The 20,301-nt window shown below is 40.1% G+C and overlaps 3 protein-coding genes across 3 annotated transcripts; 2 read left to right on the top strand and 1 right to left on the bottom strand.

Moving 5' to 3' along the window:
* The first annotated feature begins 1,223 nt into the window (after nt 1-1,223).
* LOC107389811 (growth hormone-regulated TBC protein 1-A) lies at nt 1,224-3,973 on the top strand. Its single transcript, XM_015966177.3, has 8 exons — nt 1,224-1,428; nt 1,749-1,894; nt 1,976-2,134; nt 2,215-2,339; nt 2,696-2,792; nt 2,885-3,057; nt 3,131-3,316; nt 3,439-3,973. The coding sequence occupies exons 1-8, from the start codon at nt 1,376-1,378 to the stop codon at nt 3,535-3,537; spliced, it is 1,038 nt and encodes a 345-aa protein (XP_015821663.1). The 5' UTR covers nt 1,224-1,375; the 3' UTR covers nt 3,538-3,973.
* Nucleotides 3,974-4,437: 464 nt separating this feature from the next.
* Nucleotides 4,438-12,430, bottom strand: lamp1b (lysosomal associated membrane protein 1b). Its single transcript, XM_015966178.3, has 6 exons — nt 12,127-12,430; nt 6,108-6,247; nt 5,906-6,034; nt 5,719-5,785; nt 5,374-5,541; nt 4,438-5,306 (listed from the first exon to the last, which is right to left on the bottom strand). The coding sequence occupies exons 1-6, from the start codon at nt 12,176-12,178 to the stop codon at nt 5,167-5,169; spliced, it is 696 nt and encodes a 231-aa protein (XP_015821664.1). The 5' UTR covers nt 12,179-12,430; the 3' UTR covers nt 4,438-5,166.
* A 1,524-nt stretch (nt 12,431-13,954) lies between these two features.
* On the top strand, nt 13,955-18,973 carry cd247l (CD247 antigen like). Its single transcript, XM_015966187.3, has 7 exons — nt 13,955-14,206; nt 17,378-17,472; nt 17,944-17,976; nt 18,064-18,093; nt 18,166-18,225; nt 18,319-18,348; nt 18,633-18,973. Exons 1-7 carry the CDS (start codon nt 14,143-14,145, stop codon nt 18,708-18,710), a joined length of 390 nt encoding a protein of 129 aa, XP_015821673.1. The 5' UTR covers nt 13,955-14,142; the 3' UTR covers nt 18,711-18,973.
* The last annotated feature ends 1,328 nt before the right edge of the window (nt 18,974-20,301 follow it).

The raw sequence follows: 20,301 nt of genomic DNA, 5'->3' as shown, positions 1-20,301 counted from the left end.
CTCAGTGTCACTGTAGCTAGTGAGACTTTATTGTTGATGTACGTAGCATAAATATATCACCCATCTAAGGAAGATGAATAAAGCATGAGGTTATTTTTTTCCATAATTGTAGAATTATTTATCTTGTTTGTTGGAAAATGGCAATGCTAAATATCCCAGCTGCTAAACAGAGAAGGATATGATGGTTGAAGCAACGAGCCAAAAGTTTGTTTTTCTGTCTCTGATCAACTTCAGTATTTGCTGACTGATGCTTTCTTTTGTCCTAAAATGTTTAGAGCTTCACTAAAATTCATCCATTTGGAGTTTTGTCATCTATTATACTTAATATTTGTCCAGAAACCTGCTGCACATCAATTTTTAGTAAACAGATCATGTTTTTGTCCATTTAGTCTTAAAGAGATAAATCTGGTTTTAAATATCTGCAGCCCTAAAGGATCATGTTGTTTGTTAATCACATGATTAATGTGATACCCTGGTCCTGATGAGAAATATTTAAGGGTTTATGCCCATAAAGCATAAGCATTTGTTTTATGAATTTTATGTCAAACGAACTACAGAAGAGGATTCCTAGCAGAAAATATTGTTGCACCCTTGAGATGTCGCTCATTCATCATCAAGGTAAATCATAAAAGCTCCCAGGTGTCAGTTTGACTTTCAAGGAACTCGTCCAACTTCTACCATCTTTTTGTCAGCACTGCGTTCTCTCTCCTCCAGCTGAGCATTTAACCTTTTGGAACAAACTTCAAAAAGTGAATAAAATTATTGTGATTAATGACTTATTTCGTCTTTTTTCTGCACAGATCAACCAGATGACAAAGCACATCTAGAATGAGAAGTAGCAAACGAGTCTGCAGGTTCAAAAAGGAAAATTAGAACAAAGATGCCAAAGCTGCAGCAATATGCACGTGAAATTTGTTTATATTTTTGATGACTTAAAGAGTTTGCAATAGATTACCTTTTTTTGCTTTTTATATTTTATTTACTATTAAGTTTGGTGATTTTATTCAAAAATGGCATTTATGAGCTTTTAAATTTATTTTTATGTGCAAATAAAGATTTTTAATGCATAATACAATCATTCAAAACTAGTTATTTTCTGAAAATGCAGGAAAACACTTCCAGATCCATAGCTGCTTATCATGTACCGTGACATTTAGAGCAAATAGTTCAGCTTCTCTTCCTCCAATTGTTTTGTGTGCAAATACACCAGTGGATGTTACCTGCAGGCTCCTCCTCTGTAAGGTGAGCCACAGTCACACCGCTTCATTATTGACCCTCACAGCCGCCTGTTCCTCTGCGGGCAGTGAAGATGAAATAATCCTCCTCCTGTTGTTTGCAGATTTTGGACGACTTTGCCACCGGCACATGACCCGAAATGGAGGGAGAAACAAAAGCTGGGGCTGAGACTGAGGGAGGTCAAAGCGACAGGTATCATCAGTAGATTAGCTTGTTGCTTCCTCACTCATGACCTTCGATGCAAAGTAGCTTTCGTCCTCTTTATGACTGCATTTTTTCAAGATTCCTATTCAAAAGCTTTGCTGTTCATGGAAAAATACAGGCACATTTGTGGAGTTTGCTCCCAACTCCACTTTGATGTAATTTGATGCTGGACTGTTGATTCAGCCGGGGCATTTGATCACCTGAGCACAGGATCGGTGGCAGCTGTAGGGTCACCGGATCAGGGCAGAAGAACTAAAGGACTTTAGTTTTATGTATTTGTTTGTTTAAGACTGTGTTCGTCCCTGCAGGATTGACCCCTACGGCTTCGAGAGACATCAGGATTTTGAGCAGTATAATCAGATGATGAATGAGTATGTAGCTGTGCTCAACAGAAGGTCAAAGAGGTGGTCAAAGCTCCTGCGGGTGAAGCCAAACGTCGAGAAAAACCTAACAGGTGCATGAAAAATAAACTCATCAAATTAGTAGTTTTATTACTCTGATTGGGATGTAAGAATAAAATAATGTGTTTTGAAAGTGAAACGGTACGTGCGTAAGGGTGTGCCCAACGAGCACCGAGCCAGGATCTGGATGGCAGCGAGTGGAGCTCAGGAGCAACTGGAGAGCAAACCTGGGTATTACCAGTCTCTACTGGAGATGGAGCATGACGCCAAGCTGAAGGAAACCATTCAAACAGGTTGATCCAAGTTTCACCTGATAAAGAAACTCCTCATTTTCCATCAGAGCTGCATCAGTGACCGTCCTCCTTTTGAGCAGACTTGCATCGGACCTTTCCTGACAACATCCTGTTCCAGAGCCGGGCGGACGCCGGCCTGCAGACGGCTCTGTACAACGTGCTGCTGGCGTACGGACACCACAATCAGACCGTGGGCTACTGTCAGGTGAAGGACACTCAAACCGTCTCCTGAGACGTGCCTTTTCTGCAGACTTAAGGATGTTGTTTACCCAGGTTTTATCAGGACTTCCTGTTCTTGATGAGTGGTTTGCATCTTGAGACACGCCCTCAGTATTTACATTCACCAGGAGTGTTTATAGAACAGATGCTGATGCTAACTTCCTCCTGTTGTTCTGCTTTTGTAATCTTCCACGTCAGTCATGATGAGTGATTACAAACTTTGTGTTTTTTTTTCAGAATCAACAACTTAATCCTCATGAAACTGTTATTTTCCTTCACTAGCCTCGACTCTTTGGGGAGTACGTTTATTCTATAACTAAATCTGAAAACTGTCTCTTCCAGGGAATGAACTTCATAGCGGGCTACCTCATCATCATCACCAAAGATGAGGAGAAATCCTTCTGGCTCATGGACGCGCTGCTGGACAAAATCCTCCCAGGTGCTCAAACGTTCATAAATCTGAGTTTAGAACTTGTTAACTGTTGAAGAAGACTCCTTGTCCATCCTTCTCATTGTGACCTGAACATCCAGACTACTACAGCACACACATGTTGGGGTTGAAGGTGGACCAGGAGGTCCTTGGGGAGCTGGTGAAGACCAAAGCCCCCGCTGTGGGACAACTCATGGCCCAGTATCCTGGTATCTGGACCCTGGTGGTGTCACGCTGGTTCATCTGCCTCTACATTGACATCCTCCCCATAGAGGTGAGGAAAATCTGGGGCGGGGGGGTTTAAAGATGAATCATGGAGCTCACAGGGCTGATTCTTGTTCTTACAGACGGTTCTGCGGGTTTGGGATTGTCTGTTCTACGAGGGTTCTAAAGTCCTGTTCCGGGTCGCTCTGACCCTCGTCCTCCATCACCATATGGAGATCCTGAGAGCGCGCTCGTTGCCTGATGTATGCATGTGCTTCAAGGAGATCACAAGTGGAGCGTTCACTCTCGACTGCCACACCTTCATGCAGGTGAGACGAGCAGCACGAGTCAAAAACAAAGAAACTGTAAATACATAAACGGCAACTCCAGTTGTTATTATAGACACTTAATACGGTTCTCTCTTTCCGGAACTGGATGTTGTTTCTTGCAGAAAATCTTCTCAGAACCTGGGAGCCTTTCAATGACGACTATTGAGAAGCTGAGAGAGAAATATAGACAACAAATTCTGGAAGAATCCCAAAACAAGTGAAGTTTGGAATTCACGTTACTTCCTGTTTATACTCCATACAAGGTCTGAAGGTTCCACCTGGAGGAAACAAACACTGCTCCACTTCCTGCTGAGTTTTAGTCTCAACAGCAGGACAGACAGAAAGATGGCTGCTTCTGGATCTGTTCCATATAAATCCAGTCTGCTGGACCCGACATAGTTCTTTTTTTTTTTTTTTTTGCTGCTGCTATTTTAAATGGTGCTTTGCAACACACGCTTAAATCTGCTACTCTGTGTAATTTTTACCATTTGGGACTAATATTACAAGGCTGGTCAGATTCATCCAGCCACTAGAGAATTGTTTTATGGAGTGAAATTGAAGCAGCAGTGTGAGCTGATCGTTGCCATTCAGACAACTAACACACATATGAAACTGTTTCTGCTGCATAAACTAAAGGAATGAAGTTATCGTGTTCAATCTGCAGCCAGTCAGCTTTAGATTAAGCTCTGGATCCAGTAACAAGATTATTTACTTAAGAGGCTTGTTTTTTCTTGATGAAAATAAAACTAGTTTTGCAGAAATTAATGGTTACCCAATTTATGATTGTTATTCCTTGACATTATAACCATTTGTCCCAAATTATAAAAAAAAAAAAAATTAAAGAAAATTTGCTTTTTCTTGTGTGGAAACTAAAAGCTTCGTACATCAGTTATGCTTTTAGCACAAGAATAAAAAAATACTTTTAAAAGCATTAAGACTCATTTCAGAAAACTACAAATAAGAAAAATATTTTCACACATTTAATTTTTCCTCAAAGTTTCAGTTTGAATATCAGATAAAAGTATTAATGCTGTTTTGATTTATTTTCTGTCCACTCTGGTCTCCAGAACAGGTCTGAGTGATCGCTGATGAGCTGCATGGATGCAAAACAAACCAGCCAGCATGTTTCTTCCATCTTTATTGGCAACTCCTTTATAAAACAGTTCAAACAAATCCCTTAAAACATTATTAAATCGCTATTTGGATGACATGAGGAAAAAAAAATTCATTGTCACTGGTTTGTGACATTGAGACATGGCAGCAGGTCTGATGTTGGCTTCACCTGAACCCCACAGCTGGGAAGGCACTGATGAACACTGACCAGAGAGTTTTGGCCACTTTTATTATTTTAACAAGCTTCTTCGAGATTTCAGTGCAACATCTTTTCCCTTTAGCAACCAAAACCACCCATTGGACTAGAATAAGTATAAATATGGGATCACTCATGTTTGAGATGAATGAAATGTTCCCTTTTTGACTCTGGTTTGGGCAAGACCAATAAAAAATGGCCACCAAAAAACAGATATGAAAAGTTAGTTAAGTAGCAATCTGCTAACATCTAACAGTAGGCATCTAACCCCACAAAAATCCTTTTCATAGAAATAAATAGAAACAAGAGCATGAGGACTCTCGGTGACCTTCTGATCAACATAAGCCCCTGCTTTACTTGGTGCCTTATTTTATTACAACCTCCCAACAGAGTCCCTTTTGTCAGTTCAAAAAGCAAATGTGCGTCTGCAATGGGATGACGAGTGTTATCAAGAAGCAAAAAACAGGAGATGATCAAGGGACAGAAAGAGGGTGTTAAATCTCAGAAAACAGTGGTTAATTCTAGTTTTAGACGAGTGACATCAGATGGTTTGGTAGCCAGCATGGCTCCTCTTCCTGCCGATCAGGTAGGCTGTGAGCACCACGAGGACCAAACCGGCTAAAGCTGCTCCGACTACGATGGGGATTAACATGTCGTCCACGTCCAGCTGGCATTCCTCAGCTGAGGACACATCGGCATGATCAAAGTCAGAGAAGAACAGCAGAAATCACTCTGGAAAAGTCGTTACCTGTTCCAAACTGGTTTCCTTTCACACCGAAGGGCTGCACCTGCACCTGGAAGGTGTTGATGGACACGTTTGGAGACACGGTCAGAGTCTGCTTCTCACGGCACATGTAGGAGTGTCCCAGGGTTCCCCTCAGGAAGTTCACGCTGCTGTTCGTCACCGAGACTGGCTCTACGGCAAAAGAGACTTTATTCAATTTGAGCAAATCAAACAATCCAACATTCAAGCAATTTCAAAATGATAATCACCGTAACTTTCAAGGATTTAAAGCACCTGAGCAGATAAAACTAAAGAAGACGCAAACGAACAGAGGCAAGATCATTAGGCTACAGAGAGGAGGAAGTTTACCTTGCATGTCTGGCCAGGAGGCATTCAGAGAGACTTCACTCAGCTGGTACTTACTGGTCGTAGCATTCTGGAAAAAAACGATAAAAATCAACATCCCTGCAGTGCAACAAGTTCCGTCTGGGACCAGCCTGCCATCTTGTGGCAGCTTTATGAATTACAAGCAGGAGGAAAAGGCTCCAAAACTCACCAGAGTGAAAACAAAGCTGAGGTTGGTTTTCTCTCCATCTGCAGTGAGCAGCAGAACGGCGCTCTCTGGCTCGCACCAGCCTGAAGCCACCGTCACATTGGGCTTAAGGTTCACAACCTCCTGCTTGGTCTGTAAAAACATCAAACAGTTTCAAAATCTGATATTTTGCTTCAAAAAGTGAGTTTTTGTTGTTTTTAAGTACCTCGTTCAGGGAGAAGGAGATGTTGAGCTGAAGACCCATGTGTGCCAGTAAACAGATGGTGCCGTTGCTGTTGGTGATGTTGTAGTGTCCTCGCTCAGGTTGTTCTGAGGCCTGCAGCACAGCGGAGGTCTGGGCAGCAGCTGCAAAACACATTTAAATGTTAACCAGACTCACAAAAAACTGTTTGACATCAAATAGGATTAGAAATGATCATCCTCTGGATTTTAAATAATGATCTTGTTTTTATAAAATGCTGATAACATTAAAATAAAATTATATAACTATTTACTGGTGGGAAAAAAAAATCTACAGGTAAAGGAAAATTTAACCAGCCAACAAAACTCTAAAAACATAAATAAAAAATGAAAACAAGACAATGTTTTATTTGATGTAGTCACGTTTTATGTTTTTTGCTTAAGAAATTAAAAAAATCGTCGTCGTCTTCCCCCGCTTCTCCGGGTCCGGGTCGTGGGGGCAGCATCCCAACTAGGGAGCTCCAGACCATCCTCTCCCCGGCCACCTCTACCAGCTCCTCCGGCAGGACCCCAAGGCGTTCCCGGACCAGATTGGAGATGTAACCTCTCCAACGTGTCCTGGGTCGACCCGGGGGCCTCCTGCCAGCAGGACATGCCCGAAACACCTCCCCGGGGAGGCGTCCAGGAGGCATCCTGACCAGATGCCCAAACCACCTCAACTGGCTCCTTTTGATCCGGAGGAGCAGCGGTTCTACTCCGAGTCCCTCCCGAATGTCCGAGCTCCTCACCCTATCTCTAAGGCTGAGCCCGGCCACCCTACGGAGGAAACTCATTTCGGCCGCTTGTAGCCGAGATCTCTCTCTCTCGGTCATTACCCAAAGCTCATGACCATAGGTGAGGATTGGGACGTAGATCGACCGGTAAATCGAGAGCCTGGCTTTCTGGCTCAGCTCCCTCTTCACCACGACAGATCGGCTCAGCGTCCGCATCACTGCAGATGCTGAACCAATCCGCCTGTCGATCTCCCAATCCCTCCTACCCTCACTCGTGAACAAGACCCCAAGATACTTAAACTCCTCCATTTGAGGTAGGACCTCTCTCCCGGCCTGGAGTTGGCAAGCCACCCTTTTCCGGTCGAGAACCATGGTCTCAGATTTGGAAGTGCTGAACCTCATCCCAGCCGCTTCACACTCGGCTGCAAACCTACCCAGCAAGAGCTGAAGGTCAGAGCTGGATGAAGCTAGGAGGACCACATCATACGCAAAAAGCAGAGACGAGATTCTCCTGCCACCAAACTCGACACACTCCACACCACGGATGCGCCTAGAAATTCTGTCCATAAAAGTGATGAACAGAACCGGTGACAAAGGGCAGCCCTGGCGGAGTCCAACCCTCACCGGGAACAGGTCCAACTTACTACCGGCTATGCGGACCAAACTCACGCTCCTCTGGTAAAGGGACTGAATGGCCCTTAACAGAAAGCCATCCACCCCATACTCCTGGAGCTTCCCCCACAGGGTGCCCCTGGGGACACGGTCATAAGCCTTCTCCAAATCCACAAAACACATGTGGATTGGTTGGGCAAACTCCGAGGCCCCCTCCATCACCCTTGCAAGGGTATAGAGCTGGTCCACAGTTCCACGGCCAGGACGAAAACCACATTGCTCCTCCTCAATCTGAGATTCAAAATTAAAAAATAATCCCTAAAATTATGAACCGATTTAGAGGAGTCTCATTTTAGAATTTAAAACTACTGACCACAAATTTTATAAAAATCTAATAAACATGTTTAAAATTAAAGCTATCATGTATTTTTATTCACATTTAAACATTAATAATTTACACCTTTTTTTCATTTATCAAAACTTAATTCCCTGAGGACACGTTTTATGCTATCTAAACATTCTGTTGAACTGTAGAATATGTTTAGGTTTTTCATGAAAAAAAATTTGAAAAGGCTTATTAAAGGAACTAGAAAAAAATATTTCTACATTTAAAGCTTTCCTCTTATGACACTTGATCCGCATTTGGAGTTTTACATCTCACATTGCTTACATCTGCAGAAGAAGCCGTTTTTCCATTTTTATCTAAAATCTGAAACTGTTCCATCTCCACTGCTTTGTACCGAGCTGTTTTGTACTAAGCTGCAGTGTTCACTCTTCATCAGGGTCATTTCACTGTCTAAATGCTGTTTTATATTTTTACATTTTTTGTTTTTGTGAAGTGCCTCGTGATTTTTATCTTGAGAGGCGCTATAGAAATGATACTTCTTCACTGTCAATGAAAATAAACAGAGATGGTCACATGACCAACAGCAATAACCACAAGCCAACCGTTTCTTTTCCACTTAAATGATGTTGAAACAATAATCTGCAATCATGCAGAACAACTGATATTAATAATCTGCACCTGCTGAATTCCCTCGCCCACGGTGTCCCTCAAGGCTCTGTGCTGGGGCCTCTACTCTTCCTCTGTTTCCTCTTCAGCACATCCTGAGCTCCTTTAACCCTCCCAATGTCCCCTTAAGGTTGGTTTAAGCTTGACGCGTCGGCGAGGTTCGCACGACTCCGCGCGGCAAAATTGCGTCATTTTAACAACCACGTCCCTCCACCGCACCTCCACATGGCCCAAACTTTCCGCACCACGCACCTAGGAAATTTTCTAACCATGCGGACGGTCGGACGCGGAAAAACATGGCGGACTGACAAGAACTAGTATGGCAGAGGTTCGTAAATACAGACATTTGTATGATTCAGCTCTCAAAGATCACTGTGATCAACATGTTGTTAATTCTTGGGAGAGAAATAGCTCGCACTGTCGGAAAAGACGAGGACGTTGTTAAAAAAATGCTGGAATGCCATGTTGTAAACAAGTAATTTTTACTTCTACTATGGTGTAGTGTTGGATGCATGCCGTATAGCTCCATGCTGCCCCCTACAGTTTGGGAGACTATTGGCTCACCGCAGAGACAAGCCGCATGAACCATAAACGCTGCAAGTGTGAAGCGCATTCCATCCGCGAGCCGCATCACCAAGCGGAAAGTGAATGCGTCAAGCATAAACCAAGCTTAATGGGTGTGACCCTGCGAGGAAAGGTGACCATTGAGCAGGGTTGATGGTTCATCCCTTGGGTCCATGTGGCAGGGGTGAGGAGTGAGCACCACCTCACCCTTGCAACGTGGACCTCAAGGGATAAACCATCAATCCTGCTCAATGGTCAACTTTCCTCGCGGGGTCACCCATAAAGACAGTGGGAGGGTTAAAGGAATATCCTACCCCCATGAGATTTCTAAGCTGCAGCTGTTACACACCTGCTTGGACTCCATTAAAACCTGGATGGCTGGGACCTTTCTACAGCTGAATGAAGATAAGACTGAGATCCTCATCTGTGCCCCAGACAAGCTGGTTCCCAAAGTTAGAGACTCTCTTGGTCAGCTTGCTTCTCACACCAAACCCTCTGTCAGGAATCTTGGGTGTGACCTTTGACCCAGCTCTCACCCTGGATTCTCATGTCAGTTCTCTTGTTCGCTATTCCTGCTTCCATCTCAGGAACATTGCTAAGCCGAGTCCCATTCTGTCCCACTCTGAACTTGAGACAGTTCTCCACACCTTCATCTCCTCACGCTTAGACTACTGTAACTCTCTTTTCACGTGTCTTAGCAGAACCTCCCTGAGCCATTTACAGGTGGTTTAGAATGCCTGTGCTCAGCTTTTGACCAAGTCCTCCAAACACACCCACATCACCCTCACTTATGAGTAAAAATGCATTTAAAGACTCTCCCCCTGAGCCTGAGATCAATGGACTCAGCTGTCTCCTTAAAAAAGCAGCTGAAAACTCACCTGTTCTGGCTTTGGTGTGACCTTCTGGTGAATCTTCCTCACTATTTTTTTTCCCTTATTTCCTTATTGCCATCTATCAATTCTGCCTTTCTCAGGAGCTTGTATTACCTTTTTCATTTTCACCTTCTCATTTTTCTGTTTAAATTTTCCAATTTTCCCCTTTTTCATTATATTTTTTAAAATCATTTATATATACATATTTATTTTGGTTCTTGTGAAGCACAATGTGATTTTTTTTAACACACAAAAAATTGTTTCTACTCGCCTTTAATGACTTTGAGGTAGGGCTGGGCAATATATCGAAAATGTATCATTATCGAAATTTCTGGCCCTTATGGAGATCATTTGTCCCATGTCAGCAAGTTTAGTAATTAAAAAAAAAAAAGAAGTGTGTAGGTCAGTAACGTTTGTGTCCCTTTAGGAAGCTGTACCATCTTGTCACTTAAAAATGTGACTCAATGTAATACATTTGACAGCCCCATCTAGTGGACAACTTTTGTTACTGCGCATACCTGTAGTTATCGTCCATTTATCATTAGAGATCAAATCCTCAATGTATCACCCAGCCCCACTTTGAGGTGGAAGAAAAAAAAAGTTGTGTCATGATCAGAGAAAGTTTAGCGCAGGTGATTTTGTGTTTTAGGTCCAATAGACAATTGATCGTAAAGCATAACAAAAGAACATTTCTTTAATCAAATGCATGTGCTTGAGATAAATATCACCTATTTGTTTGTATGTAATGATTTTTAACTCATGTTCATTTGCAACACAGAGATAAGTCTGCCTCTGCATGAAAACAAAAAATAATGGAAACCAAGCAGAGGAGATTTAACCAATTTGTTTATTTAGATCTGCACTACAAAAGCTCTGTATGATGAGAGCAAAGCCAGATGTGATTAAATGCAAATGTGATGCATAAAACAGACCGGAAATACTGGAGCACAGATAGAAGTGTTGCGTAAATATCAATGATCAACCAAGCATCAGCTACCGTCCAGGGTCTAAAACAAAATTACAAAGAGCTGCAGGATTTTGCAAGTTGCCCCAAAATTCTGTGAATTTTCCCTTTAAGTTAGTGAATGTCAACACTAGCATATAATAATGATTACGGTGGACTAAATAAAGTTTATGCCATGTTTTGTTATTTTAGTCATTTCTTAGCTTGAAAAAAAAAACTTATTTCACAATAGTGTGAACCAGTGTTCTGTCTACAAACAGTTGCTTTGGATTCCTTGGAATTTTATTTATTCTACACCTGGAATGTCTTATCTGGTCTTAACTCAGTAAATATAATCACAATACGCTTGCTGATGCATGCTGGTACATGTTGGGTTTATAAAACAGTCACATGTTATAAGGAAAAGTTAAAATCTGGTAGAACTGGTCTTTAAGAGAACATTATCAATATATATAATAATCGATGCAAATGTGTAGATTTAACTTGGGGGGGGGGGGGTAGTATAAATGGATTTACAAATTATCCTGGATCTGTTTTGTGTTTTACTGAAAAGACATATTAATTGATTTATGAATAATTACAACTCATCTTCAAAATCTCTTAACTAATAATAAAGCTCACCCAAAGCATGTTTTTCACGGCAATTTACTTAAGTGTTTTTTTTTAACAAGAAAGCTAATTGGTGGTGTTACATTATTTGATGGCTACTTACATTGTCACATTTCAGAAAAACAAACAGCAAAGATTTCTTGGTATTTCATTTATTCTACACATGTAGTGTCTCATCTGATCTTAACTCTCAATAAATATGATCACAGTTAGCTTGCTGATGCATGCTGGTACATGTGGCGTTTTGAAAACAGTCACATGTCACATTTAAAATCTGGTTTAACTGTCTATAAAGCGTATTTATTTAGAAGATAATCAATAATAATCACTGCAGATGTGTAGATGTGTAGATTTAAACTTGGGGTGTGTATGAATGGATTTAAGAGTGGTCTTGGATCAGTTTTGTGCGTTTTAATGAAGAAAAGACATTATTTGATATATAAATAATTATACGTCATCTTCAAAATCTCTTAACCCTAAAAAAGCTCAAACCCAACATTCATTTCACAACAATTTGCTTGTTACTTGAGTTTTTTTAACAATAAGATTTAGAAAGGCTAATTTATCGACTTGAATGTTTTGATGACTACCTACATTGTTTGTCAAAATTCAGTAACACAAACAGCAAAGGTACTCACCTAAAATGAGCAGAAACGCACACCAGGACTGGACACCAACAATCTGCGTCATATTTCTAGACTGAAATCACCGCAACAACAAACAACAACAGCTAGTTAGCTACAGTTAGCTAATGTTGTGCTAGGTAAGCTAAGGTTAGCGCATCGAATCGAAAAGGAGGCTAACGCAAAAAAGGCTGTTATGGCGCAGTTAGTGATAAAACACCAACTAATTCTGTTTATACGTCTCGGTTCTCTTTAAGTTAGTATGTGCAGGTAGAAGGTCGCATGACACTTAATCACCGCGGCTGCTAACGCTGACGTCTGTATCACGTGACAGCCAGTCGGTTAAGAAACACCGAGAAGGTCACGTGGGACAAATCCGCTGCAGTGAAACAAAGCGTGTTTTTGTTGTAGAGCTGCAAATAAAGCAAAGACACATAATTTATGTGGTGAAAAAATGTCTTACTTATTATAAAAGATATTCTGTAACCGTAAATTCCTGTTTTAAGGACAGAACAGAGTTCTAAAGTAATGTTTAAAAAAGTATTTTGAATCGCCAGAAAAATATGCATTTAGTTTTCTATATTCACAAGAAAAAAATATTATTTTTAAAGCAAGGCAAACAAGAAGACCAAATTTCTTACAACTTGCAAGTTCTACAAACTCCATTCATTTATCCATTGATTCATTCCTTTGACATACCCATAGTCAGGGATTAAAAAGGTCTCCCAAACACAGTGGGTTAAATCGTGAGACAAACTTATCCAGTAACTTTAATCATCACGGCTGTCACCTGCTGCTTGATTCACATATTTAGTTTGATGCATTTTTTTTCTGTGAATCTAAAAAATGAGAATTTGTATAAATTTTAGGTAGCATAGTTTGAGAATGGAGTGACTACGAATCATTCATAGGTGAAAGGTCACTAGTTAAACAAAGCAAATTAAAAATCATCTGCAAATGACGATGGACACACATCCAGGAAAATATCTTCAGAAAACTCAGTTAAAAGATCTGCAAATAATTATTTGTGCCATAGCGTATGTTTGTTATATTCAAGTGCAATGAATTAATAATGTGCCTGTATGTTTGTTTGTTTGTTTTTAGAATCAATGTTTTAGGAAGCATAAATCCACCATGATTTACATTTCAAACAAAGTAATTAGATTTAAAACTCATAAACATCACAAAATTACTCACGCAAAATCCATATTTTGCAGCATCAAATGCAGGATTGTTGTTGTTTCACTGGACAACAACATCTCAGCTTTATTTTAATTTATTTGAAATTGAAGATGGTGAAATTGGGCAACATCATGAGCATGAATCATGTGATTGAAATGGTTTCACAATAGCACCCTAATGATTGACACTGATAATGATCACAAGGGTGTGTTTCTTTAAGTAACTCTAGGTAAATTCATTGCAGAACTGGGCCAGAAAACACGAACGTGTGTCTCCTTCGTTCTGAAGCCCCTGAAAGTTTTACACCCTGCTGTCAAAAAAAACATTTCCATTCACTTCAACCGGTCTCACTCGTCTGTCTGCCTCATTCACTCGTTTCCTGAAGACTCACAGATCAGTGTGATTGTGCAACTCCAGTAAGCCTTTGAGTGGATGCAGGGGTCGGGGGTCGTTCTCCTGACCTTTAGAGCTACAGCCGTACAACTGTCAAAAAGAAAATCACTTCAAAGAGCAGAGAAACACTGAACATAAATCTGATAACTGATGATTTTTACTTAATTATTCTTCTGCTGACTTGAAAGCTGAGAAGAAACTGTAGCAAATCCTCTGGGCAAGCGTGAACAACTCACCAGAGGAATGCATGATGAATAAATAACTATGTGCTTATTTCCTTTTCCTCTCTAAAGCTAAACATGACCCAGCCTCTGCTTCACTGCTGCGTTTAGTTCAGTTTAAAGGAGGAAGAACGTCAGAGACAGCTGAGACCATCAGAGACGAGACGATAGAGACCTGCAGGTTGTGCAGAACTCCGTCTTCATCAGGTTAGACGTTGGATAAAGAGACAAAGACATGGACTCGCTCAGGACGAGTGTCTTTGTCCTGTTTCTGCTTCTGGATCCGGTTTCCTGTTCAGGTGAGTACGTTTTAGGAAAAACAGGATTTTATTCAGAAGGTTGTTGCTCAAAAGGCATTTTGGGAGAATTAAACTTCAGATTGGTTTAAAATATTAAATGTAATCATATTCAGTCAAGAATCAGAATTTTATTGTTTTACGTTTAAAGTTTTACAGAATAATTTTACTTCTGTACATTTAAATGTGCAACAAACACAACTTAAGTGTTAAGTTAAGGCAAAAGAATAATTAAAAATATATTTCTAAGTTTAGAAATTTACCTTTCCTTTCTGAGAATCAGGCTTTTAGTTTTCATTTTCATCTTTCCTCTTCTAAACATCATTTTATATTTAAAAAGGGGGAGATTTGAAACTTTTTTTCCATCCTTTCTTCATTCTCAAAAATTTTCCGTACTTGAAACACAAAACAAAAAACAACTTTCTCTCTAAAGACCCAAATTTAAATAATTTCTTACATTTTTTTATTCATGAATTATTTGAATATTCTATGTCAGTTTTTATATAAGCATATAAATTTATTTTTCTGTTTTCCTGGTTTAATTTTTAAAAATATGAATAATATTAAATATGAATAAATTACCAACACTCCCTTTTAGTTTTTAGTGTTATTATAATAATTCATGAAAACTAATTATGGTAAGATTTTCTTTACAATAAAATCTTTTCTAACCCGTCATTTGATGATTTATTGTGGTGAAGGGATAAAATACATGAATGGTTTTCTTACAGATACTTTAAAGTTGAACTTATTTTAATACATATATGTTTATTAGAATAAAGTAAAAAAACTGAAAAACCACACCAAACTTATCCATCCAGTTAACATTACGATAACTTTATTGCACAAGGGCATTGCTGCTCTTTCTGGACCTCTCAGCAGCTTTTGATACTGTGGACCACCATATTCTGCTAGACTGTCCTGAGTTGGGGTGACGAGGGTTGCACTTAAATGGTTTTGCTCCTATTTATCCAACAGATCCACTGTTCTGATTGGCGAACGTTCCTCCTCCTGACTCCCACTGACTTGGGGCATGCCACAGGGCTCTGTTATTGGGCTTCTTTTTTCTGTATACCACTGGGAAAAATCCTAAACCAGTATAGTCTCAGTTATTACATCTACGCCGATGATTGTCAAATATATGTGGCAGTGAACAAGAAAAACGTGGGCTCTCATTTTTCAGTGTGCTTGGCAGACGTGAAGGGCTGGCTGGCTGCCAGTTATCTAAAGTTAAATGATTCAAAGTGAGTCCATCATCTTTGACCCCTGCAATCCTTCTGGCTCTCACTTTGCTTTTGATTGTTTAACTCTGAACACTGAGCAGTGTGTAATAAGCCTCGAGGTAAAATTGGATGCCAACCTTTTAATGGCACCTCAGATAAACTCAATGGCGAGTGCTCTTGTTTTTATCAGTTATGCCGCTTAACTCGTCTAAGACCAATCCTGATGCGGAAGCACTTGGAATTACTCATCCATGCCTTCATCCCTTCTCGCTTGGATTGTGCAAACACAATACTTGTAGGTACTCCTGTGTCTGCCCTGGACTGGCTGCAGGTCGCGCAAAATGCCGCTGTTAGGTTTTTAACAAACACAAGCCAACGCAGCCATATCACCCCAGTCCTGACACATCTCCACTGGCTCCCCGTCACTCTGTGTATGTTTTAAGATATTGATGTTTGTTTTATTGTTGCGTTTTATCTACTGTTCTTATTGTTTTTACCCGCTATTGATGCCTTGTAGTAATGGTTAGAGATCCTTATTGCTTTTATCTTTTTCTGTTTTAATTGATCCTGCCTGTTCAGCACTTTGGTCATCTCTCATGCTATATTTTATTTTACTTTGTAGAAATAAAGCGGGTATGGTATGGTCAAAATATTGAACAAAAAATTAGCCAAACTGTAATGATGCATTAAAATATGTAGTTTTCTGATTTTTTATTTGATATTTTATTGTAAAAAGAATGTTTAAGGGACATAAACATCTGGTCTCAGTGAAAACTTATATTCAGTTGTTTTTTTTATTATTATCTCTCTGAGTTTTTCTTATTTGTACCCATCTATGACTTCATATTTTGCAATGTGTGTTTGAAAATGACCACAGCAAAATCCAAATATTGATAGAGACGTTTTTAAAAGACACCAGTAAATTCAAGGATGTCACACGTTTATAAATAGATCCTTTTAAGTTATAGCAACGTGATTTTGCACAACATTCCGGAATCCTGAATGATCTGCGATCCTTCAGAGTACGCGTTGGAGGTGATCAAGCCCAAATTTCTGTTCAATAACTGGAAAATTGATAGTTTTAGTAATTTTTTTGTTTACAAACCTCCGCTGGCTGTAGTGGCCATCTTGGATCAGATCAGCTGTAGGTGATGCCCTTCTAGTCAAGACGTTATGGGAATTTAACTAAAATCCCTCCAGTGGCTCATGAACTTATTTTCTAATGTTCCACCAATTGACCTTTGACCTCTGTGCTCATCGCACATGCAACAACTGATGACACGATTAATTCATTCATTGAACTTTATTCACATTTTTAAGTTTTTATATTGGGATTCCTACACATTTCACTACAAATTACGTGTTTACATGTTTGTAGATTCAAAACCTTAAAAGAAACGAATGTCAGGAGCATATTTATGACCAGCTCTTTGGTTCGTGAATCAAGTTGTTTTTTGCACAAGTCTTCATGTCAGAAGATTAAGAATAACCTCAGATGAGCTAGATGTGATGAGCCTCGGTGAATCACCACGGCCTGCGTTGCTGTCACAACGAGGCTCCTGTTCCAACCGCACACAGAGATAAGTGAGCCTCACTAAAAACCTCACAGCAGCCCATCGCACTGACAGGAAGACATGTGAGGGTTCAAGCTGCAGACATGTAGTGGCTTACTTCCTGTTTACATGGTTTTGGTGCACATTCACATACAAACAAATTCATTTATATCTATGTCCCCTACTTTTGTTACAGTTACTGGATCCTTTCATGAGTTTATCTAGCTTTTATTTTGAAATCCTTTGAGTTTTGGGTTGGTTTAGGGTAACCAGTGAAGCATTTATCTTCTTTATTGTGATTTGTGAAGCAGAAATATCCACTCTTCTTCTGAAAGCTCCCTCTAAAACATCCTGATTAACATGGATTTCCAACTTCTCCTCCTCTGTTTGAGCTGTAGAGGTTTTCTTCACTGATCCAGTTATCTGCTACTTTCTGGATGCGTTTCTGATGGTTTACTGCATCGTTGCCACAGCTCTGTTCTTCAGAGAAAAGGTGAGTTTTGGTAGCCTGGCAAGCCAGACTAAATAAATGTATTATTTAATTCAAACTTTGCAAAGCAAAATTTAATCTAGTTCACTAGGCTAGAGTTTTGGCTCTCTACAAGCAGAATTCATAAGGATTTTTGCATAAAACCTTAGCTTCATGACACTAGAAATCTGATTATTATCATAAGAGATTTAGAGATTGTCTCTTTTTTACTCATTCTTGATGCAACATCACATCCATTCAAAGCATTTTCAAACATCTACGTGAAAAAAAATGTACCACAGAGCTGCAGTCACATGAAGTGGTCATAAAAGTGATAAGCTGCAGGAAGAAATGGTTGATCTAAGATTTTTTTTTTTTACTTTATTCTGTGTCCTCATATTTTATATCCGATCAGCAGATTGTATTATCAGTGACCGACACGTTCGGATGTTTAAAGTAACTAATAACCACATGTTCTCTGATGTTTGGCTACAGTTTTCCCACATGCCGCGTGTCGAACTGATGCCTGTAAGTCGCTACTTTTCTCAGCTGTCACACATCCCTGTGGTTCACACGTGTATTTAAATCTCATTTGGTCTTTTTGTCCTTTTAAAGAAACATCAGGAGAAAGGAGGAATTTACCAGGTAAGATCAGATTGTGTGTGGCTCTGATGATGTGATTATTCTCTAGCTTATTCTTGATCTGTTGTTCTGCAGGAACTGGAGAGGCCACATGATGCAGATCCATACCAGGCACTCGAACTGTCAAAAGCAAAGGTCAGTTCGTCCTCAGTCAGCCATTTTATTTTCTAAATCATCACTCTCTTGTTCACCTCCATCAACACTCATTCTGTTTGTTTTCTTTTCTAGAAAAAAGGTGAAAAGAGAAATAGAGCAAAGGTACGACTGATCTCTAACTTTTATTGCGGAGAAAAATTATTCTTTGTGGATTTTGTTGACATGGACAGTTTTATAAAGTGAAAAGATGTTTATTTACAAAACCAAAAATGAACAAAGCAAAAGATTTTAAGAAATAATTTGAGCATCTGAAAAGGTTTAAAAAATAAATTAAGCCATCTACTAGTGTTTGATCACCCTTTTGAAGGTCTTTAGTCAAGACTAAATGAAGTTGATCAGACGTGTCTCCTCTGAAGGTAAATAACGTGTATCTTTTAACCCGACAGAACCAAGGCCCGAAGAGGGATAAGGAACTGTACGAGTCCATTCCCATCGCCAATCTTCCCGCTTCGTCTCCTTCGTGATTTAAGTCAAGACAGCTCTGCAAAATACAACTGCTTCCATTCATCGGTCACAAGTTTTTAACAAAATACCTGGCTTCCATCTCTTAAACGTGGTGATCTGCGCTAATTGATGCAACAAAAACGAGGCACGTGTCACAATGTTTGGAAAATGGTTTAATGATGTTTTACAACAAAAAGGAACTGTACAGTTACAGTAAAAGATTATCTTTGTATGTGTATAAAAACAAAAACAAAAATACAGCAGACAAATGCTTCAAAATCTACCATGTATCCTGATTCACATACTTAAAACTCCTACACAATCGCATTACTACACCACCATGACTGGAGGTCTTTATTTTTTAATGATTTTTATTTTATTATGTAATCAGATCAGAGCAGCGCCCCTCTCAGTGTTCGTGGTGAAAACCAAAACTCTTTACATTAGAGTCCTGGAACGTTTTTATATCAGACTGCAGAGTAAGAAAGAATAAAAACAGGAAATAAAACAAACATTCCTTTAGATAAGCCCAAGCTCCCCATGTGAAATGTTTGTACAGAAAGCATTTGTTGAGTTACAGCGACAGAGTATGTACATGGCTGGCATTATTTTTTTTCCTGTTTGTTTTTATTTATTTTACTGAAAGCCACGGTCACTTGGGCAGTGAACTGATAATCACACACATAACACACCCAAAAACATACAAAAATACTAATCTTCAACCTACCAAGAGTAAGACAGCTCTGCAGTTAGTTCCATGCTGTGACAGAAAAACGGTTACAACAATCAAACAAGAGAGGAAAATAAGAAAGATGCTTTTCACATACGTTTTTTCTCAGAAATATACCAAAATATACATCTAAGCTTTGGAATTACTGAGGCTGGGACTAAAGCCAGTGCTGGGTTTGTCTTTAATACACATGCTGCAGGGCAGGAGAGAGAGGAGACACACAGGACAGAGATTTCTTTGGTATCTGCATTTGTCAAAAGTTAAATATTTGGGTTTTTGCTTTGGGATAGAGCGCTTGTGAGGTCCTAGAACCTCACCTGGAGTAAAGCATTACACAAAGTGTCACTGAAGCCCATCGGGTCTGAGCCCGAGGGACACAGTCCATGCAGAGTGAAGGACCATGATGCATAGTGTCACAGCTGATCCGAGTCTGTACAGAAGAGACGATGTCGGAGGAAGAGGGAGGAGGGAGGGTGGAGAGGCGTCCTGGGACTACAGTGTACGAGATGATGAGAAAGAAACAGAAATTCTCACCACAGTCCTTAAGAGAGAGGAATAGGAAGAGAAGATGGGAGGAGGAAGCAACAGAGCTCAAGACAACAACATACAAAGTCCTGAGCAGGTACAGTGTGCACAGGATAAACCCTCAGTGTGTATTAACAAACGTCACCCAGCGATCACCACATTGGATGGTGCCCGCCACAGAAGCCTACTTCGGTCCCACAAACCCCCCCTCTGATCCCCGCCCACAGGCACTGAAACCGCTGCACCGACAGGACACACATTCACGTGGACAAAAAATGTAACTCTTACAGACCAACTGAGAGCGTGCAGCCGGCAGTGAGGCGGGGACGGGCGAGACGTTGGTGTTGTTCAGTATA

Source organism: Nothobranchius furzeri, chromosome 14 (assembly GCF_043380555.1).
Source record: "Nothobranchius furzeri strain GRZ-AD chromosome 14, NfurGRZ-RIMD1, whole genome shotgun sequence".
NCBI lineage: Eukaryota > Metazoa > Chordata > Actinopteri > Cyprinodontiformes > Nothobranchiidae > Nothobranchius > Nothobranchius furzeri.
This window is presented reverse-complemented; position numbering and strand designations above follow the sequence as displayed.